Raw genomic sequence first — 22,781 nt, 5'->3', positions numbered from 1 at the left:
TTGGAATAATGGAAACCTGAGTTTGAATCCTGTCTCTGTTCCTTGCTTCCTCTGTGCCCTCTTCCCTTCCGCAGACTCCTCTGTAAAATGAAGGGATTGGGTCGATGGCCTTAAAGGCCCCTTCTAGCTCTCAGGACTGATTCTATGGGAATGAGGCCTAGTGAGACAAGTGGACTTGTCTGGTCACCCAGTGAGCTCATCGCAAAGCCCAGAAGCCCAGTATCCTGACCCTCATCCAGTCTCTCATTCCATCTTCTACCCCACAAGTCCTTCTGACTCCCAGAAATGGATCCCCCAACTTTATAGAGGACAAAAATGATTCCTCAGTGGTCAGTAGGATTCCCTCCAGTGACTGCCCGCTGCTCCCCATTATTATTCCCTTCCATGTCCTTCTCATAATAAGGTGACCAGGACGGCAGAAAGCTCTCCAAGTAAAGGCCTTTCTGGTGCCATCATAACTTATCCTGATTTATGTTCCACACCGCCTCGAGAGAAATAGAAATCAGAACCGTCAAGAGGATATCTCAAGTTTTCTTTATTGCCATCCACCATGGAGAACAGGTTCAGTGAATTACTGCTCACACTCTCTTCCTCCTCCTCCTCCTCCTCCCCCCAAGGACTGTGCCCCCGCAGCACAGCAGCTCTGAGCACCCACAGCGCCCTGACCCCGGACTCCTGCTTCCTAACCTCGCCGTCCCGAGGTCAGTTACCCTGGCCGCTCCGCACTGATTTCCCCAAATGGCCTCTTTTGTTGTTGCTAAATGGGTGCCGTGGGAGAGAGAAGCAACAGCCCGATCTGTGCCCCTTTTCACTGGCCACTGAGGAGGGACCTGTGGGGTCAATGTGGTGGTTGTTGATCCGCCGCTCATTAGAGTGGAAAGGTTGCCAAGAGCTTGGTGTGATTGGCTCGGGCGGGCTCTCTCTGGTGACCCAAACTGTGATGTGTTGAAAACTGCCAAACGGGAGAGGGCCTTTTGGCATTAGACAGAAGAGGTGCTGAGGAGGAGATCATAGAATTATCACATTTTGAAGCTGGAAGGGGCCCCCACGCTTTACAGATGAGGAAGCCGAGGCCCTGAGAGGCACAGAGGCTTGTCCAGTCCAGCAGCCCCTGGTAGAACCCACGCTTTCAGGGGAGTCTGAAAACCCATGAAAGACCCGGAGCCAAAGGCATCGGAGAGGAAACGGCAAAGCTGCCTCAGCTCGGGGCTTTGGTCACAGAGCTGGCGAAAGCTCGCTAAATGTGGGGGTGAGTCTGGACCCAGAGCGGGCTGCTCTGCCAAGGCCCAGCCGCTGGTGGGGAGCATTTCTAGCCCTGCAGAGACGCAGTGGGTCTAAGCTGCTGCTTAAGGTAGTAACAAGAGCTTTATGAGATCAGCGCTGTGTTTGGGGAGCACTCTCCTCCCTCCAGACCTTCCCCCGTGACTTAAAGAACGAGATGTACTAAGGATAAGCGGCAGCTCCTATCTTGAAATCTAGCTGTTCCTGCAAAGGGCTTAGGAGGGTGCAGAATCGCGGAACCATAGGGGCTTAAGCAAGTCAGAACAGCATTTCGAGTGACATCGTTCAGCTAATGAGAGGACCCAGGGTCTGCCTTGGTCTGATGGAGTCACTCTCAGAAGCTGCGACCAGAAAGTCTTGGGTAATTCAGCACAATCCAAGGTCTGCACTATAGGCACATGAGGGTGTCGCCACACTCTTGGACATCCTCATTCCCACTTCAGTTGTGCCATGAGGCGATGGAGGGGACTGTATTTATAGTGCCTGTTTGGGGCATATTTGTGTATCTTGGCACTTTTTACTTCACTCACTCACCAAGCCTATCTCAAACACCCTTCCCGCGCGCCCTGGGGGACATAAAAGGACGAAGCAGGCATAGTCCCTGCCCTCAGAGAGTTTATAGGTGGGCTGGCACGCTCTGCTGTGGATCAGATCCCCAACCAACATGAGAGACGCCACCTGCCATAACCGAGAGACGTGGGAAAGTGTCGTTCCAGTCGAGGAGTTCCTAATTTGGCCAGCTGCTATGCCATGCCAGCAAACCAAGAGACCCCCGTTCTTGAATAAGACCTTTTGGAAATGAGCCTTGGTTCGTTGAAGCCTCTCCTCAGCACCCTCTCCATTCGAATAAAAGAAGCCTTTGGTCCTGTAATTGCTTGCCTGAGGATCAGTCAGGCTTAGGTGCTGCCCACTGGAAGGAAGGGGTGGCTTGTGCCCAGGAGGAGAGCCCCAGGCGTTCTATCCGGGAAGCCCCTCACCCCTGGTTCAGCCTCTGAGAGCCATGGCAGCCACCTGTCATTATCTTCTTATCCCGTTAAAACCGTGCCAAGACAGAGCACGAAGCCACCGTTGACCGCTTGTCAGTGACACTGAAGATGACCCTTAACCCTTTGGGGCCTCCTTGCCTCAGCCCCGGCTGTAAGAGGACGAATGAGGCGGGTCCTGGGGCCCCAGAGACTCTGGAGTCACCCAGCATCCAAGAGATTCCTTGAGGCAGCGGCTGGTGAGTGTGTGGCCACCAGAGGGCAGCACGGTCCTGCCTCACTGCCGGCTTGGCCCCTTTCTATGGGGCTGAGAATTACGTGAACAAGTGTTGTTGCTTGGCCCCAAATTCGTTGCTAAGGGAGGATGGGAGGAGGAGCTGCACTGGACGGTCTGACCTTAGGCACCATTTCACCCCGGGATGACTTTTTGCTTACGGAGAATCCACTGCTGTGGCTTCTGCCCTGAACCTGCACGTGGGGAGCAGTGACCGTCCCCCATCACTGGGAATCCCAAAGGCTGCCCATACGCCAAGGAGCCAATGCTGCCTCTGAGAGGTGACGCAGAAGGCACCCTTCGGCCTTGGGCAGAGATGAAGAGTACGCTCGCGGGCATCCATGCAGATGGATTCTACAATTACAGGAGGCTGCCCATTATTACACGGGTGTCCTTGGGGTCAAATCCTCGTGAGTCCCTGGATGACCACGCCAGAGCTGGGAGGGAGCTTCAAGGCATGAAGGGGTGGCCTTACTCATCTTAGGGATGAGGGAGCTGAGACCCAGGGAGGTGAGTGACTTCTTCACGGTCATACCAGTAGGTGAAGTCAGAGATAGGATTCGAGCCCCTGACTCCAGGGCCAGGCTCTCTCTACTGCACGTTGGGGTTTGTCCTCGCCACAAATAGCTATGAGGAGTGGGAGACTGAAGTCAGCATCCTTCATTCTCCAGTGCTATTAACATTTCCACCATATGAATGCTGTCATCTCAATGTCAGAGAATGTCAGAGGATGCGAAGAGGAAATGCCCTCTACACCATACCTAGCAAGCATTCATCTAGCTGCTGCCTGAGTACCTCCAGTGATGGAGAGGGCCGCTAGGTGGTGCAGTGGATAGAGCGCCATTGCTGGAGTCAGGAAGAGGCATCTTCCTGAGTTCAAATCTGTCCTCAGACACTTACTAGCTGGGTGACCCTGGGCAAGTCACTTCACCCTGTTTGCCTCAGTTTCCTCATATGTAAAATGAACTGGAGAAGGAAATGGCAAACCACTCCAATATCTTTGCCAAGAGAACACCAAATGGGGTCATGAAGAGTCAGACACAACTGAAAAACACCTCAACAACAAAAAAGTGATGGGGAAATCACTCCCTCCTAAACACCTCCAGTGATAGAGAACTCACTTCTCCGAGTCAGCCCGTCCCACATTTGACCACCTTCAGTGGTTAGAAATCGGTTTTCCCTACATCAAACCTGAGCTTGACTCTCTGTAACCTCCTCTATATGGTTCCCGGTTCTCCCTCTACAGCCAGGCGAAACAAGTCTCATCCCCGGTCTTTGTGGAACTTTATTATAATTCCTATTTTAGAATAAGTGACGTATGGCACTCTCTACCAGACTCCTGCCCCCCACTCCTGGAAAGCATGTGCACTTAGTTTCTAGCCTGGGCCTTTGTCCTGGCCAGGAGTTTTTCTAATTAGGAAACCAAAGAGAGGAGGGCATGGGGACTCAGATTGTGAAGCTAGGATCCATTCCTCTTATGAAGGTCCAGATGCTTCCAATATCATTCTGATGCCCACATTTGCCATTTATTCAGCCTTCGTTGCCCTGGCCTTGGTTTCATTTCACTTCTGGCCTAGTTAATCCTCGGCATTTACAGCTTCAAAAACAAAGATTATAGAGCAGCCGGGCAGGGTTCTCCCACGGAAGGCAATAGTGTGATCAGAAACAACTGTCCCATCTTAGCCTAAGCTTTCAATCGGTGAAATCCAGAGGTTCTTAAGACCTTATTAACCCCTTGAGTCCTGATGCCAACATGTCAGTGAGGTTGGGGTGTGCCTTCCAGCCCGTGTATGCAGAGACCCTCGGTGCTTCGCCTCAGCTCAGGCGGGAACCTCATCTCTGTGAGACGACGCACTCTTAGGGCCCCACACGGGGACTCAGGCTGGGCTTCAGACACACAGACTGCCACGCTGTATTTGGGAACAGTTGTTCTTCTGATATGTCCTCGGTGGGGGAAGGTACAGGGCAATAAGCCAGTCTCTTCCTAAATGGAATTTAAAAGAGGGGGAGGTAATGATGTAAATGGCAATTGTGTGTGTTTTTGAAAGAGATTAAAGCATCTGGGGAGAGAGGCCATTTCTGTCCATGTAGATGTTACACTCTGGATCCCAGCGTGCAGTGAAAGATGTGGCATATGGCATAGGGGGCTGCAAGGGTAAGGGTTGGGTCACCAATGGGCCATTTAATGTGTTTTTAATGAAGACATCTCTAGTAATATTCCAATAGGGCAACACCGTCCAAGAACTGCAAGCATTTCTAGAACTGATTAGGAAGAGAAAAAAATGAAAGCAATTACATGCGGGCTGTCTGTGTAGCGCCAAAAGGAGTGGTGAACTCTGAGAGGACGTTCACTGGCTTCCTCACGAGGGAGCAGGCCGGTGAGTGGCCCTCTCACTTGGGCCGGCCCCCACTGTGCTTTCCTTGGGTGAATGGTTAACAAGAGGTCGATTTCCAGCCTTGCCCCTGGGCTGACTCAGTGTTGACCAAATGCACAAATTCCTTCTTCTCCCTCACCTTCCTCCCCCTCATGGAGGCATGAAGCATTCCACTTATCAGACGCATCAGAGAGCACAGTGACAGAAGGGACGGTAGAGCCACACGTCACAGGGCAGCTCCATCCCTGTGAGACCCAACTACTGATCATTGCATCATCTCCATAGGAAGATAAGGGAGAGCCTTGGTCAGTGTTGTGTAGACCAAACAGGCCAAAAGAATGGGTTGCCACCGCTCATTTTGGAATTGGAGTGATGCAGCCCTGTTTGGGTCAGTTCCAATTGGTGGTTTGTTTTTGTCTCTTAGGTAAGTGGCTTTTGTTAAGAAATGTGGGATCTGTGAAATGTTACTTTCTGAGAAACCTTGCTTTTTTAAATAGTATTTTATTTTTCCCAATTATATGTAAAAACAATTTTTAACATTCGTTATTTTTTATTTTGAGTTCTAAACCTCTTCCTCCCTCCCTCACCTCCCTTCTTCCTGAGATGGTAAGCAATTTGATATGGGTTATGCATGTGCAATCACGCAAAACCTATTTCCATATTAGTCATGTTGTAAAAGAAAACATAGACCAAAGAGAAACTTTACTATCAAAGCTCACCCGACTTAGAATCGTAGAACATCTTGGTGAGAAGGGACCCTGGAAATCATCTAATCCAACTTACTTGTGTTCTGAAAGAGGAAAATGAGACTCAGAGAGTTTCCCCAGGGCCACTCAGCTCACCAGTGGCAGTGATGAAATGTGACCTTCATTCTCTTTCCACCATCTCATACCGTCTTCAACTGCCCTATTAAAAATCATGCGAGGCAGGGTAATACTTTACCTATTGAAATGGGCTACCTCAGGCAAAGACATGTTTATCCCAGATCCAAACAGCCAGAGAGCCCAAACACCACCATGGTTTGGTTTTTTGCCCATGTCTTTTGTATCATCCAAGAAAATTTAAATTGCATTCAGCATAGCTGAAGCATTCAACTCGCATAGAAACGATGGCCACTAATCCATACATAAGGATCCCTGTGGCCTGAAGAGTGACTTAGTTTTAAAATGTAATGTTATCTGAATTTTTATTTCTTTTGTTAAATATTTCCCAATTACATTTTAATCTGGTTTGGGCCACACTTGATTGTGTCGCAGGCCGCATGTTTGACAACTCCGCAGTATAGCATTGGCAATAATAACATTATATTGTATTAGAATTGTTTGCAATTTGATGGCTGATATATATAGTTTATATGACATTTCCCAGTTTATCAGAATATTCAGTTATTTATCTTCCCCCTCCAACCATTTAGGCAAATGGAAATTTACTGGAAAAAGTTTTGAACTCTACTGGGAGAGTCAGGAGTTATTAAGAGAAATTTAACACAGAGTATTGTATGTGAAAACTGGAACAGGGAAGGCCAGAGCTGGGACCATAGAATAAAGAGTGCTGCAGCTAGGAGGGGCCAGAATATGTAGAATGAGGGATGGAAAAGCCCGTGGAATGTAGGATGTAGAATGTCAGAGATGGAAGGACCCTTTGAGATCACCTAATTCAGCCTCCTTTTTACATCTGAATAAACTGAGGCCAGAGAGGAAAAGTGATTGTAAAATCTCTGTAACTTTTTCTGTCATCATAGTGCGCGGTGATGTTGCTAATGCTGTCATCTGACTTTGCCCAGGGATCAGCTGCCCAGAACAGTCTTGAAGGTCACAAGTGGTCCATAGTTATAAGAATGCAGGAAGCGAGGTATTCTTCCTCTAAGAGATTTATACACACTCTAGGAAGAAAAAAAGTTCCCAAGCCCTCATGGTACAGAAAAGGATAATTCACAGAGGCTGGGGTTCCCTCTGCAGGGGAGAGAGTGCTGAACAAGGAGCCAGGAAAAGACCACCAGTGTGACCTTGGGCAAGTCACATAACCTATTGAGACATCAGTTTTCTCAAACGAGAAACTAGCCATTCTCTGGCCTCCCTTCTTGCTCGGATGGTCTGTGGACATTCTATCCCAGGACTCCTGAACACGGTTGAAAGTCCTGCCCTCTTGGTGTCTGGTGAACTGATTCCCCTCCCGGTGTCCTGCTTTAAAAGGGTCAGTTTATGGGCCCCTTAGGGGTCCCATCACTTGAGTCATTGAAGAAGTTGCTAATCTTGGTACACCCTTAGGGCTCCACAGAGCCGCCAGGCCTTTTCCATGGCTTCTTTCCAAGCCCAGGCTGGGGAGCACGGAGTGGCCTCCTCTGGGCCAAGTCTCCTTGAAATGACTCTTGGAATAGCATCTTCCGGGTGATATGTCACTGGCACAGAGACCTCACTTTCTTTTCCATTTGCCAGTTCATTTTGGATTAGAGCAGATCTCCCTTCTCTCCTGGAGGCAGTGCTGAGCAGACAGTTGATAAGGGCCCGCTCTCGTCCAACCTAGTCAATCACTTTCCTCCCTGCTGTCAGTCGGAGGGCTGGCCCCCGTTCCTCCGATTTATGTGCATCACAGAGCTGCCTTTATCATAATCGCTATTTTCGTAGACGTCTTAATAGTGCCGGTTTCTGGAGGACTTAGCCTGGGCTCGACTATGAATAGGGTTTTAAGCCATGGGATGGCTGTTCCCGGTGTGGTGCACACATTCTCAATTCTAAAAAGTTTAGGGAAAAGGGGGAAGGTTGTTTCGTCTCCCGGCATAGAGACTTGGAGTCCTTTGGATTGTGCCTTCTTCTTGGCCCTCATCACTGAACATTCGCCAAATCCTGCCACTTCTGCCTTGGCTGTATTTCTGTTTTGTCTGTCTCCATTTCCACTCCTATGACCCATTTCTAGGGTATGTGGATCATTGCATTCGCCTCCTAGTTTCTCTTCCTATCTTTGGTTTGGCCTCCCCCTTAACTTTCTATCCTACGCACCTCTGCTGTGGCAGTCCTTCCTGTCTGAGGCCCTACAATGGCTCCCCATCCCCTGCAGCATGAAGGCTGTCGTCCTCTGCCTGGCTTTCATGACCCTCCATAATCTGGCCCCGTCTGAGCAGTCCAGACTTACTTCCCACTCCGTCCAGGCATAAGCCTCCTGATCCATTTACTGGCCGCACACGTAGACACACACGCGCACACACGCCATGCTCACTCTGGCCTCTCTGCTTTCGGTCCTGCTCTTTCCCCCTCCTGAAGTGCTTCCACCTCTCTTCTCTGTGTCCTATCTATTCTTTCTAGCATGAGGCCATGGGCAGAGGTCCAAGGAATAGATTCTCTTGTTGTCTTTGTTCTCTAGTTCAGCCCTTGGTCCAGTCCTGGTCTTGCGATGTCATTCCCTCCTATTCCCTAAGAGTTTCTTCCCATGGGACATCTTGTTTTCCCATCTGGACCATAGGCTCCTTGTGAGCAAGGAGCATTCTTATTGCCTCTGATATCCTCCCTGCTGGCACATTGTAAGTGCTCAGTAAATGCTGTTGGTCGATAATTTTCAAAATGGATATGCTCATGCAGGAAGATGAGTGGTCATGTGTTGGGGGTAGCCAGGAAGATCCAGTCTAGTTGGAGCGTGTCAGATTTGACTCAGGGTGGCCTAGCATGACCCAGGAGCAACTCCTCAGACAAGATTCACAAATTGCACTCCGATAATAATGCATCTTCAAACTCTGGGTCTGGTAATAAGGTTTTGCGGGAAAATCTTAGCTCAGCACTTTGGGGATGATGCTTTGCACAGGAGCGTTTTTTCCTAAACAGATCTCGACCTGAGGACATTGTGGATGGGAGAGCTTTAGCTCAGAAACCTTTACGCATTCGCTAGATGTGACCTCATTTGTAATTTTATTTCTGAACAGGATAAGCCCATGTGAAGCTTACAGGTTCCAGGATGCTCTTGGCCTTAGAGGGGGTGGGGCAGAACTGGCGGGAAAGCAGGGAGCGCTTGTCAAGACCGGGAGCCGGCATCTGCTTGTGCCTCGGTATTGTTTTTGTCTGTGGCAGGTTGCCCAGAATCCTCAGTCAGAGGCTGGCAGCTCCTTGCAGGCTCTGGGGGGGCCCAGGCTGTTGACAAGAGGGCCTGCACCAAGTAGCGTTTTCCCCACTTTGCAGCTGCCTGACCCAGTCCCCGAGGCCCAGGCCGATCCTCCCATTCACCCTCCATCTTCTTGTACTTGACTCTTGGGCTGTGCTTGGGGCTTTCCAAAACATTTCCCCATCTATCGTCTCTTTGGATCCCTGGGAGGAAGGCAGAACGAGTGATCCTAAGACCACATCTGTCAGAGCGGGGACCACGTAACCCACACCCGTCTTTTTATGGAAGGTGCTGAGGTCCAGAGAGGGTGAGTCACGGAGACAGCGAGTAGTGGGATGGAGATATGGACTCACGTCCTGTCCCCCTCTACAACATTACTGCCTTTTCACAGATCTTGGAATTGCAGAAAAGTGAGTAACTTGTCTGGATAACTAGGTCCGGCTGCACCTAGCACCCAAGTCGCCTGACCCTCACTGCAGGGATCTTTTCTGGATGATGCTGTCTCTGTAGCATCCTGAGGCCCAGAAGTTCATCCCCGCAGATGGCGCTGGGGTGCCATCATATACAAGAGTTACCGCCAAAGTCTTTGCCTCCTGGTTTTCTTTGAACCGATTCGTTTGTTCTAAACTCATCCTTGAAAATAGCTCTTGAAGGCATGCAAGATGCAAATTAGCCTAATAATTTTATTGATGTCTCCCTTGCATGCAAAAAGAGTAGGGGGAAAAAGTCAAACTGTGGGGGGTTCCCTATAGCCTGCAAATTCTGCCAGGCACATGTCACTCTGGCTTAGCGAAGATCATGGCGCCCTCAGCCAAATTCCCAGAGCAGTAAGTCAAATGGAAGAGAGAGACACATGTCCCCCCCTCTGGAAAACAGCAGTCCCCTGGTGGGACCTTGGGCTCCGCAGAGGGGGGAGATGGCAAACGCAGCAGCCGGAGGCCAGCAGGCGCTTGTAACCAATCTGTCAGGATGGAACAGCCTCCTTCACGGACGGAGGGACAGGCCGGTGCCCAAGGCAGCCGCGTGTCAGAGTGATGGTTGGGCAGGCGGGCACCTGCCAGAGAAGCTCCGGGGTCTAGAGAGCCACAGGGAGACAGGGAATTGCATGGGATCACCAGCTCTGCCTCCTCTCAGACGAGAGCATCTCTTTCCTTGATCTGCCTCTGGCCGAACTGTATTTCAGAAGGAGAGCTAGTGTTTCAGTGTCCTTGTGGCTGAGAGGCCCGAGTGACAGCTGGAGCAGCCACCCGTCCCTCATCGGGGCTGCTTCCCAAGATACCTGGCACCTCTTGGAATTGCAGCCACATTCCTCTCCCCACTTGCTTTTGTCCCAAGCCCTCCTTTGGATTGAATGCCGTCTTACAATTCTTGCTTGCTTTTCTTCGATCGTGGCCTGGGTGAGCGGGTCTTTTTGAAAGAAATCTCCCCTTCTTTAGAAAACTAAAGGTAGTGGATGTCCCAGGCAGGGTGAGAATGATGCAAGCTTTCTCTTTACTTTTATCTCAGAGCTACCTTTCTCTGAGGAGCTGAGAGTGCCTTACATAACATTAATAAATTAAGTCCCATAACACCCCTGGGAAATGAGCAAAACAGCCGCTTTAAAAAATACCACAAAAGCAGAGGAGAAACACATTCCTTAGAGGATTAGAGGGGACCTGGGAGGGTCATTAAAGGTCAGAGAGTCCAGCTGTGCCCTTTGCTTCTCTCTCCACACACCCCCCCCGCCTCCTTCCCCACAAGGGAAGAATTCCTCATCATCGTCCCCACTACCTTTTCTCATAATTCTTCCTTCCTCCTCTCTCCAGGTCTCTCTTGAGTTGGGGAACACTAAACCAGGCTTCATATCCCAGCACAGACAGGGCTTAGCATAATGAGAGGATTGCCTCGTGGTCCCCCAAGTCTAAATTCTGCTCGGAGAGGAGAGGTGACACAAATTGTGTGCCCACCATGACCTTTAGCTCTTTTTCAGTCAAGAGTGTTCCTTCCCTATTTCATAAAAGTACAGTTTCTTTGCCCCAAGACTGATCTACCCCATACCTTGTACCCCATACCCCATACCCTGATGGGAATTTTGTGGTGATGCTTTGGCCCTAGCTCTGTATCCTGCACTGGCTGAACAAGTGTTTTCAGTCTCTCATCCCCTGAGCTGGACACCACCAAGCTCAAGCCCTGTCCTCATAGACCACTTTTTGCATGTGTCTGTCTAGGCCAGCGCCGATCCATGGATCCCTCTCCTGGGCTGGTATTTCAGTTCTGTTTATTCACTAATAGATTTGTTTTGGTCCAGACGCATTAGTCATTTGAAAGTTTCCAGGCAGAGACATAACGGGTGCCTGTCTTCTCTTCCCTAGGGCTTGATGCACTCTAGCGGGCCTGTGGGGCGCCATCGACAGCTGGTCCTGGTGCTGGAAGGAGAGCTGTATCTCATTCCGTTTGCCCTCCTGAAAGGGAGTGCCTCCAACGAGTATCTATATGAGCGCTTCACCCTCATCGCTGTGCCCTCCATCCGGGCCCTGAGCCCCACCTCCAAGGTAGGCCTCAGCCCCCTCTGCCAGGCACCCTGGCCCGCTGCGCCATATTTCCAGGAACCAGACAGAGCTGAGTTATCAACAGATGAGATGCCCCCACCTCTCATCTTCCTGGTCTGATGTAAGCGTGGGGCTGCCTGGAGGCCGCGGGATGGCCCGCAGGACTCCATGCAGCTCCTTCAGTTCAGGCCTCGCTGGTCCCCCTTTTTCTGGCCTTTGAGGGCTCCTTCATGGTCATTCCTCAGGATCACTGAGATCCAGCTGGAATCATCCCATGGGGCGCAGAGGTTTCAGGCTGTTCTGGAAACTCCAGGGAAGCAGCTGCTCCAATTTTATCCACAGAAATCTGACTGGTCTTTAGATGCCACAAACAATATGCTGAGAACTTTCCCTAGGGGCAGCTAGGTGGCTCAGTGGATAGAGCTCCGACCTTTGAGTCAGGAGGACCTCAGGTCAAATGAACTCAGTTCAAATGTGGCCTCAAACACTTGAAACTTACTAGCTGTGTGACCCTGGGCAAGTCACTTAACCCCAGCTGCCTCACCAAAAAAAAAAAAAAGAACCTTCCCGGGAGCCCGTCCGTGTCTGTTGGATGCCTCTTGCACACTTATTTTGTGGCAAGTAAATGTGATTACAGAGATCAGACAAGGGCCTAATATGAAAGGAGAAGAAATCAATCAGATTCCAAGGAGCAGACCCTTAGGTCTCAATCAGTGACCCAGATCAAAGGGGGAAATGATTGAACTTTGGGAGATCAGGGAGGCAAAAACGGCCTGCCTCCCTGCAGATCTGGGTTCTAGCCCTTACTCATGCCTAACACTGGCTGCCCATCTGTTCTAATAATGCATTTGACTCCACCCTGGTCTTTCCACTTAGAACAGAATCCCTTCCATCATTGCCCAAGACCCAAACACCTTTATAGCTGACTGCAGGCCTGCCTGCACTGCCCTCTCCCCTTGGCCCTACCTGTCCCTATCCAAACTGCTTGTAGAGTGACTCACAGAAATCCCGAGTCTTGTGCGACAAGCCGTCCTGGAGCTACCACTGTGTTCTCCCAAATGATTCCGCCACCTCCCATCCCGTGGACAGGTGGGGGCCTGCTGGCCGGTAGAGGCAGTCCAGGAAGCTAAACTTCACTAGCTGCTGAGGCCTGTGCCGGACGACTCATGTGGACTCATGGTTTTAGAGATGTGTAAATATGGCCCATTTTTAGGAGGGAATACCGCTTTTACATCCTGTTTTTATGATGTTGGCTGAGCCGCGTCTGCACAATGGTAAAAATAACTGGTGTTGAGGTGGCACCTCCAGGTTAAAAAGGACTTCCTGTGCATCCTTGCATTTCATCCTGAACACGACCCAAGGAGGCCGGTGCTCTTACTGGCTCCTTTTCTAGGGTCCTCGAGGTAGGAGGGACTTTGGGGGCCGCAGGGCAGCCCCGCATCTGACAGTCGGAGAAGTGGAGGCCCACAGAGGGGATGTCACCTACTGGGGAGCAGACAGGCACTAAGTGTCTGAGGTGGGCACCTGACTCCACATCACTAAGTGGGTCTGTCTCCAGTGACAGCCGGCCGCCTTCGGTGTTTCTGTCTCACCATTGTGCTTTCTTCTCCGTCTTATTAATACAATGTAGCAAATGACAATGTGACTACTCAAGTCAATCATGGTGCTTTCCATAGTCATGAAAAGGAGATATGCCAACTTAAACATCAGTTTGAAAAGTCGCCTAAGTTGGGTGTCTCATGCCAGATATTACTGAGGTCAACTTGTTTCTTGTTCTCTGTGTTGGAAGGAAGGAAGGGAGGAAGAAAGGAAGGAAGGGAAGGAGAGAATGAGGGAGAGAGGGAGGAAGGAAGGAGGGGAGGAAGGGAGGGAGGAAGGAAAGGAGGGAGTGATGGAGGGAGGGAGAAGAGGAGAGAGGAAGAAAGGAAGGAGGGGAGGAAGGAAGAAAGGAAGGGAAGGAGAGAATGAGGGAGAGGGGGAGGAAGGAAGGAAGGAGGGGAGGAAGGGAGGGAGGAAGGAAAGAAGGGAGTGATGGAGGGAGGGAGAAGAGGAGAGAGGAAGGAAGGGAGGGAAGGAGAGAATGAGGGAGAGAGGGAGGAAGGAAGGAGGGGAGGAAGGGAGGGAGGAAGGAAGGAAGGAAGGAAGGAAGAGTCCCAGACATGGGAGAGAGAGAGCTTGGGCAAAAGCAGAGACACACACACAAGAGGAAAAGTTGTGTTTGGGAGCAGTGGGAATGGGCAGCTTATGAAAGGGAATAGTTTAAAATGGGTTTGGGTGGGAACCCCAGTATTTCAGCCAGCCGCAGAGACCCACTGAAGACTTTTCCGCAGAGCCATCTCAGCCTCAGAAAGGTGATTTTAGCGGCCGTGTGGAGGATGGCTTGGGAAAGAGAGAGGCCAGGCAGAGGGAGACCAGAGCCCAGGCTCGTTCACTGGTGTGCAAACCTTGATTTCTTTCTTCTCCTAGTCCCATCTGCGGAAGAACGTGCCCACCTACTCCAGTTCCACGTCGATGGCGGCGGTCATCGGGAATCCCAAGCTCCCTTCGGCGGTCATGGACCGGTGGCTGTGGGGGCCGGTACCTTCGGCAGAAGAAGAAGCTTACATGGTGTCCGAGCTGCTCGGCTGCCAGCCTCTGGTGGGCCAAGTGGCCACCAAGGAGAGGGTCATGAGCGCGCTGACCCAGGCCGAGTGTGTTCACTTCGCCACCCACATCTCCTGGAAACTGTCCGCCCTCGTCCTCACCCCTAATGCCGACGGCACCCCCGGGGGCAGCCGGAGCTCCTTCGGGAACCCGTACACGATTCCCGAGTCCCTGCGGATGCAGGACAACACCAGCGACGCCGAGAGCATCTCGGACTGTCCGCCCCTGCAGGAGTTCCTGCTCACGGCTGCCGACATCTTGGACCTGAGGCTTCCGGGGAAGCTGGTCGTGCTGGGCTCCTATCAGGAGTCCAGCAGCAGAGTCACGGCCGACGGGGTCATCGGCCTGACCCGAGCCTTCCTGGCCGCGGGGGCCCAGTGCGTGCTGGTGTCCCTGTGGCCGGTCCCGGTGGCTGCTTCTAAGATGCTGATCCACACTTTCTATTCCTCCCTGCTGAACGGGCTGAGAGCCAGCGCCGCCCTGGGTGAGGCCATGAAGGGAGTGCAGAGCAGCAGGCAATTCTCTCACCCGTCCAACTGGGCAGGTAGGAGGGACAGGGTCCTGGAGAATGGACGGGCGCCAGGAGGGCCTGAGGTGGCCTCCTTCAGCCTTGAGCCTCCTGGGCTTCTGGGCGGGGGTCTGGTTATGGGGTAGGAAAAAGGCCCAGATGGGGGGCGGGGGGGCAGAGGGGACAATATGGTTTTTGGACAATAAGAATTTCTGAAAGAGTTTATTCAAAGCAAAAAAAAAAAAAAACATTTTTAGATTTCAAACCAATGACCAGATTTCTGACCAGTGAGAAGACACGAGATTTCACAGCCTTCCTCTGTGGCAGTGTGACAGGGACTGACGCAGATGCTCCCTGTGCCATTGAGACAGCCAGGGTCACTTAAAATCCCATGGCTCTTAGCATGAAACTGAGTCTACTAACAAAACTCCCTTACCTTTGTATAGTGCTTTTTCAGTTACAAAGCGCTTTACAAATGTGGGCTCCCTGGACCTTGACAGTAGCCCTGTAAGGTGGGCAGAGCAGGGGTGCACCTGTTCTATCAGTGAAGGCACGGAGAGTCAGAGAAGCTGTGACTTTCCCAAGGACGTATCTGAGCCAGGACCTAAAGACCCATCTTGTAACTCATAGACCCAGAGAAACTCAGAGTGGGAAGTGGAGGCCCCTCCAGGCACACTGATGCCTCCGTGCTGTCCCCACCCACGCCCTCTGCCCTCTCCCCTGCACCTGACTCACCTCCTGGGGGCTCGTGTACATGAGATAAGGACGAGGGTTCTCCATGGCACAGAGTGTGGCCCTGGGCAGCAGAGCTCATCTGGGCAGAAAGCTGCTCCAGGAACACCTGGGTGCAGAGCCAAAGGTCCAGGTGGCCTGCAGAAGGCACGCAGGCGTGGGCGGGGATGGGCCCCACACAGCCTCCATGAAGCGGGAAGGGGGCAGGGAGGACCTCCAGCTTGTTCCCTGGGCCCCAGAGTCACGCCCATCCTGTGACGGGGATGTTCTGCTTCTCCTGTGCTCCTGACAGAAGGGAAATGACACGCGGGAAGCGTCTCTAGGCAGCCGTGTGATTCACAGATGTCCCTCCCAGCGTGAGCGGCTTTGTCACTGCGACGTGTTTGCATTCGGAATGTTGTCATGTTGCAGTAGTAATAGTAATAGTAATGTGTTAATAATAAGAAGAGCAATAATAATAATAATGACGATGGCTGGCATTTATATAGCGCTTTAAAGTTTTCAAAGCACTTTACATAGGTGAGCCTCGCAACAGCCCTGGGAGGGAGGTGCTGTTATTATCCTCATTTTTCAGATGAGGAAACTGAGGCAAACAGAGGTTGTGACTTGTCCAGGGTCACACAGCTCAGTGTCCATAAAAAGTTTGTCCTTCTATAAAAACTTTCCTCCTGATAGCCCTTGAAGGCTCCTAGCACAAGTTTTGTTGCCCCTGCTTTACATATGGGGAAACTGAGGCCCATTAAGGTTAAACACAAAAAAAATTAAATTAAAAAATTAATTAAAAATTAAATTAAAAAATTAAAAAGGTTAAATACCGGTTACAGGGCTAGTAAAAGGCAAAGTTAGCACTTGAACCCAGGGATTCTGACTCTGAGGCCAGAGTCTAGCCTCCACTGCCGTACCCTTAAACATGGCACTCAAGATCAAAACCAGGGCTTATAGCTCAGTGAATAGTCAGTGCATGCACTGCAGACAGTAGGATGTTCCCCCACACACATTCACACATCCCAGGCATAGAGACCTCCCGTCATGATGATGCGCTCTATCTGGGCAGCCTCTGATGCTCCAGGTCCTCCACCCCACCTGGCCATTTTCATCATGATCCTTTTTTCTCCAGCTGGGCAAGGCAGGCCCCACAATATGACCTTAATTTGTTGATTGGTCAGTCATCATCCTTTTCAGCGAGGTCTAGACCAGAGGTGGGGACCCTGCGGCCTCGAGGCCACATGTGGCCCTCTAGATCCTCAAGTGTAGCCCTTTTAGGCCACATGTGGCCTCGAGGCCACAGGTTCCCCACCCCTGCTCTAGGCCAAGACTCTTGTGTGCTCCAGGCAAGGTTCAAAAATTGTGCCTTCTCGGTCCTATGGCCCAACTGTGGCTTTGGGCCATCATCGTCATACTTGGAGCTATAAACACGAAAGCAGAAATCCCTGGGTGCCATGGAAGATGCTGCTGACAGCCTGACAGTTCTGGTCATGGGCAGAAAGTCCCATGTACTGGGCCCTAGACAGATGCCCGTCCTCACTCTCCCCATGGCCAGTTCTGCTTATTGCCAGAAAGGAATAACAAAAACCTTGGTCTGGAAATGGACGTGCTTTATGTTAACTTTTCAAATAAACCCCAGAAACGTGACCCCTAATCCCCCAGAGGAGTGATCCTTGTGATGGCTGACATTCAGGGTGATCCAGACTCGTGGGTCCCAACAGCAGAGAAGCACCCCTGCCTACCAGACTGTCCTGAGCTCCTGGGCAGGGAAGCTGGGGGGGAACTCTTGGTCCCTTGTTTTCTTCCCCAGGTGGCTTAGTGCCAATGGTTCCCATGCCCATGCCTCATGCATTCTAGGACACATCCAAGGTCTTTGTGTAGATGCTAGGGCCCTATGTTAACCAGAATCCAGAAAAGGGGAACCTGGGAGTCACAGAGGCGCATCATCCTAGCATTTGGGAGCAGGAAGGGACGTTAGCGGCTGCCTAGGCCAACTTTGCTATTGGCCTATGAGGAAGCCAAGGTTTAGAGAAGCAAGCGATGGCGTCAGAGTCAGCGGCAAGGGAGCAGCAGAGCCACATGCTGGGGCGAAGGCCTCCCGACCCCTGGTCCTGTGCTCTTTCCTCTGTTCTGTGCCCCCTCTTCATCCAAGGTCGCTCCTTCATGACCCTCGCCCAATGTGCCGCCACAACCAAAAAACCCAGTTCTGCGCTCATCGTCGCTGAGAAACATGGAAATCAACCAGCCAGAACAAACCATGACCCAGCCAATTCCATGATCCCTGGGCAAAACGTGGACCCCAAACATTCTGTGCCCACAGTTCTCTCACGAGAGGCCAGGGAAGGTTAGCTCAGATGGTCAAGGGGACAGAAAGCATACCCCACCCACCCCACTCCCCAAAAGGAGCCTTTTTCTGTCTGGAAAGGGGATAGAAAAGCTCAGAGCCTACAGTGATGGAAATGATGGCTCAGAAGATGAGTGGTCTGCATGTAAACTTCAGGGAATGACTCCCAAGGGCCGGGCAGAGAGGCGTTGCTTATTGCGTCTGTGAGGGGCCGAGAGGCTCGTCAGGGTCCTCGGCCCTGAACCTTCCCATGACTCCTCAGGAGCGCTTGCCTTTCCCAAATGTCATGTTTCATTTCCTCAAAGAGCAAGGCCACGCTGAGCCTCGTCCAACGTGTTAGGCCAATGTGGATGACCGGGTAATGGTACGGGAGAGACTGGGGAAGTTCCAGCCCACTCGGAGCACGCCATGGCAGGAGCAGATGAGACTGAGGGGCAGGCGTCTCTGAGCCGACCAAGGGAACTCACCTGACTCTTTCCACGCCTTCCACAGGTTTCCTGCTCATAGGCAGTGATGTGAAGCTGAACAGCCCTTCGTCCCTCATCGGCCAGGCCCTGACGGAGATTCTGCAGCACCCAGAAAGAGCCCGAGATGCCCTCCGCGTGCTGCTCCATCTGGTAAGAGGACAGCTCAGTGGAAACCTTGCCCTTCCCCCGGGAGCCTCTGGGTCACTGGGTCTAGGCCCATGCTGAAACCGTAGCATGGAGGTCCCCCAGTTCACAGCAGGCAGAGCGTGGAAGATGACAAGCAAAGAATGTAGGGAGGGTTTTCATCTCATCCCCACCAGGGAAAGGGGGCAGTTGGAGGCCCGACTCAGAAAGCTCCTTCCACCACAGTCAGCTTTAGATAGAACTCACACTTTGGGCTTACAGAAGGGTTTCCTGGGAAGCCCAAAATACCAGGAAGATGGGCCTGAGGGCCCCTCATCCCTCCAGCAGCCAGGAGTGCTCCCCCCAGTTACCACATCTCTTTTTGTGCTGGATCTCCCCCCCCCCCAGCAGAACATGAGCCCCTGAGGGCAGAGACTGTCCTTTTTGGCATATAGCAGGTGTGTGTTAACCTAATCTCCAAGACTTCCAAGATGTGGAAATAACAGCTGTGAGAGTGGAAGCCGCTTACTTGCTTGTGGTCATTCTGGGAGGGAGTGACAGAGGCTGGGTGCCATCCGCAGCTCCTGCCCCGTTGCTCCTCGCATCCGGAAGGCTCCCTGGATCTGCTTGGGCATTCAGTGGGCATTGTCATGTGGAAAGAGAGTGCTGCCTATCGGGTTAACCCCTACCAGCAGCTCCAGGAAAGCCGGCCTGGGGGTGGGCTGGGCAGCAGGAGTCCCCTAGAACAGAGTTTACACTGAGGTTACTGTCAGTCAACACCCTGGACAAATCCAGCTTCTGCTCCTACTAAGAGCTTTACTGAAGCCCTGCTGTGTTTGGGGCAGCTGTGCCCATTACCCCAAGCTCGGGGCCAGATGGGTTTGTCCAGACCTCTCTGAACAAGGAAAACAATTAATGAAAGCTGCATACACCCCCACATCTGTCCCCTGGCCAGGACTTCAGGCTGGGGGTGTGATTTGGACATCTCTGAGTGTATAGAAGCATTGCAGGCCCTCAGAGTCCCCGGTCAGAGTCTCCCTGACCAGAGCACACGACAGCTCTGTGTGCCAGGGAGAGAGTGCCTTGGGGCCCATCTCAGCCCCCCAGCACAGTGGAATCCCATCTGTGTACAGGAAAGCCTCTGTCTTCTACCCCAACTGCCCTCGGGCCAAGCTCCAGCACCATCAGTCATTCCAACTGGCATTTATAAAGCACCTACTATGTGCCAGGAGGGCTAAGGGCCCGTAGACAGATGAGAGATAGACGGGGTGAATCAGCTATGAAAAAGGGGGATGTACAAGGACAGCATGAAAGAGAAAGGTTTAATCAGCCTGACTGCAGCCCCCCAGAAGGCCCTGATCACCAGTGGTCAGGAGGTCATCACCTCCCCCAGGCTGAGCCCGAGGCGGGAGGTGCTCTGTGATGGATCAGTGAAAGGGCTCGGAGCTGGCTCTGCCATCCAGGGTGGGGAGGGCTGTGGGCAGCCCTGGGCAGCGTGACCTTTGGGCAGACCCCCATGCCTGGTCTGCATTGCGTCCCCAGGTGGAGAAGTCCCTGCAGCGCATTCAGAACGGGCAGCGCAATGCCATGTACACCTCCCAGCAGAGCGTGGAGAACAAAGTGGGCGGCATCCCTGGCTGGCAGGCCCTCCTCACCGCCGTCGGCTTCAGGCTGGACCCTCCGGCCAGCGGGCTGCCCGCGGCTGTCTTCTTTCCAACTTCTGACCCTGGCGAGAGGCTTCAGCAATGCAGCACCACCATCCAGTCCCTGCTGGGTAAGAAGGGGGCCATGGTAGGGGGGGAGTGGAGACCCTCCCAACACACACCCCCATGCCCCCCCTACAGAGGGCAGGTGGGAGCAGAGACCCTCCCCACACTCCCCACTGCAGAGGGCAGGTGGGAGCAGCAAGGTCAGAGAACCTCCAGGCTGGGCCACAGAAGGCCACTGCCTTGGCTAACAGGCAGCTCTTAGCCACCATTTATAAGGTGTGGACAAGGTACAAGGTATTGGGGGTCCAAAGGTGAATGGGGCCTCAGACCCTGAATCCAGGAGCTCCCAGGGTGGAAAAGCCTTCACCCTCAGTCTGGCCCTCGTTTCCTCTCGTCTGGACGATGGCAGTGCCCGCCTCACTGACCACCGTGCCTCCGGCTCAGGCCTCCAGAGGGGTCACCCTCCAGAGCAGGTTGGACCCTGTCACTCCTCACAAGCACCCCGGGCAGATCCCTCCACTGTGCGTGGAACGCCCTTCCTGGTCCAGTGTCCATCTCCCCTTGTAGACGCGGGGCACCATGCTCTAGCTCGGGCATGAGTGGGCACAGGCCCCCCTGGCGCCTGGGAGTGGCGGGCTGGTGTCAGGGCTCATGTCTGGCTCTCCGCCCTGCCAGAGGCCTTTGCTGGACACCCCTCCATGGGCCGTTATGTTGTACTTACTTTATAGGTCTTTGTGTGGGCCCCGTGCACGCTGTTTCCCCCAACAGAAAGGAGGCTCGGTGAGGGCAGGCGCGGCTTCATTTTAGCATTTATTCAGAAGCTTCTTGTTGGGTTGAATTGGATGAGGCCCCGTGGGCACCGAGGACTCTTCTCCAGTGGCAGACATGGATGCCTGGGGGGGGCACAGCCCGGGCCCTGGGGGTGGGGGGAGCCAAGGGCACTGTCTAACCCTCCCCCTCCTCCCACCCCGCCCCGGGCAGGAGAAAAGACAACCCTGAGCTCCAGCCTGTCCCACCTTATTTCCTTTGCTCTGTGTTCTGGCCACACTGAGTGACTGAGGCAGGATCACCCTTGTGGGACCCTCCTCTGCCTTCAAGGCCTCGTTCAGATGCCACCTCCTCTGGGAAGCCCTCTCTGGTTCTCTCTCCCACCTCACCAGAGTTCTCTCCTGAAACTGCCCAAGAGCCTTTGGCTCAGATTTCTTTTGCTTCTATCACCCCCCTCTTTGTGCTCTAATAGAAGGTAAGCCCCTCAAGGGAAGGGATCATAAGGTGCAGAGAAAGAGCGAAGGATTTGAAGTCAAAAGACCTGAGTTTGAGTGCAGGTTCTCCCCCGATCACCTTGTGACCTTGGGCGAGTCGTAGCTGCATCGTTTGCAGATGAGAGCCTTGGCTTAAGTTGGCTCATTTTTATCTGTGTCCCGAGTGCCTAGCCCAGTGCCTGGAGGAGCTGCTTGGTGGGGCCGTGGGGCTGCAGCAGGCTCAGCCCCAGGGCGGCTCCTCCCAGTGTGGGATGCTGGGGGGCCTCGAAAAAGAATGCTGAGGCCGGAACTGGTCACAAAGCTTTGGCACCTGGCTGGGGGACGCCGACCCGGAGGTGGCGAGCAGCCTCTCCCCTTCTCGTGACCCACACCACAGTCCAAACACCAAGGAGTGTGCGACTCACCCACATTCCAGCGATGGAAAAGTCACGCCCATCGGGGCTGCTTGGCTGAGGGAAACAGGGGCCCTGGGAGCCGCCCTTCGGGGGTTCACTGCATCACCCGGACGGGCCTAGAACGGTTCCTTGTCTGATCCTTCCAGGTTTGCCGTCCCCTGCCCTCCAGGCGCTATGCAAACTTATCACTACCTCGGAAGCGGGAGAACAGCTCATCAGCCGGGTAAGTGGGCAGAGCTTGGGCATCTGGGGCCCAGGGTGGCTGCCCTGGGCTGGGAGACAAGAGGGTTGGGCTGAGAGAAACGGGAGTCGTGCGGCCCTGAACTGCGGTCCTGTAAGGACTCGGACACGTCCTGAAGGGGAGGAAGGAGGAGCCGGCAGTAACCCTGGTGGGCAGCCCGCCTCCACGCGAGGGCGGCAGTGGGGGACAAGGGGAGGGGCGTTCCTAGCGGAGCCGTAGTTCTGACACGGAGAAGTCTCCTGCGGCCTGTCACCCCGGCGGGGGCCCATGTCATCCTCCCCTCCTTCCCTGACTTTATTTACCCTCCCTTGCTGCCCTGCTTCACCCACCACAGAATCTTTACGCCAGGATGAGGGCCACTCAATAGGACAGTAGCCTGTGGCCGGGCTCCCAGGGCTCCTCCTGCAAAGTCCACTACAGCGAAGGCTAAGCCAGCACCTTGTAGAGGACGCTGGGCCCTGTCCTCAGGGAGCTTAGACTCTCAGGACATACTGATGGTACCCAACGAAGACTGACATCTGACGGCAGCTTTGTAATTACGCCCAAGTCCACTTGGGCATCTGTATCTGCTAAGGAAGAACCGAGTTTGTGGTCCTTTTTTAAGGGGGAAAAAGGGAAGAAAAGTATTCTCCCTCGGGAGCTGCCCCCTTCTGGAAGGTCGCTCAGCCTTGACTTTGTCTCACACCTGGGTCTCACGCCTTCACAGCTGCTGTCTCGTGTGAGCGTGGGGAGGAAGAGGTGGGGGGGGGCCTGGCCTGCATCCTCCCTGGCGGCCCAACACCCACGCACACTCACAGCCATACACACACTCACATATACACTCATAATCACACATACAGACTCAC

The 22,781-nt window shown here is 53.0% G+C and overlaps 1 protein-coding gene across 1 annotated transcript in view; it reads left to right on the top strand.

Moving 5' to 3' along the window:
* The window catches only part of TTC28 (tetratricopeptide repeat domain 28), a 639,521-nt gene that overhangs the window by 600,912 nt on the left and 15,828 nt on the right, over positions 1 to 22,781 (top strand). Inside the window, exons 15-19 of the mRNA XM_027863073.1 lie at positions 11,351 to 11,530; positions 13,994 to 14,714; positions 18,232 to 18,356; positions 19,872 to 20,103; positions 21,842 to 21,918. Of these exons, the coding sequence (XP_027718874.1) occupies positions 11,351 to 11,530; positions 13,994 to 14,714; positions 18,232 to 18,356; positions 19,872 to 20,103; positions 21,842 to 21,918 (1,335 nt within the window). The remainder of the gene's footprint in view (positions 1 to 11,350; positions 11,531 to 13,993; positions 14,715 to 18,231; positions 18,357 to 19,871; positions 20,104 to 21,841; positions 21,919 to 22,781) is intronic.

Source organism: Vombatus ursinus, unplaced genomic scaffold (assembly GCF_900497805.2).
Source record: "Vombatus ursinus unplaced genomic scaffold, bare-nosed wombat genome assembly UNPS02001287.1, whole genome shotgun sequence".
In the NCBI taxonomy this organism is placed as follows: Eukaryota; Metazoa; Chordata; class Mammalia; order Diprotodontia; family Vombatidae; genus Vombatus; species Vombatus ursinus.
This window is presented reverse-complemented; position numbering and strand designations above follow the sequence as displayed.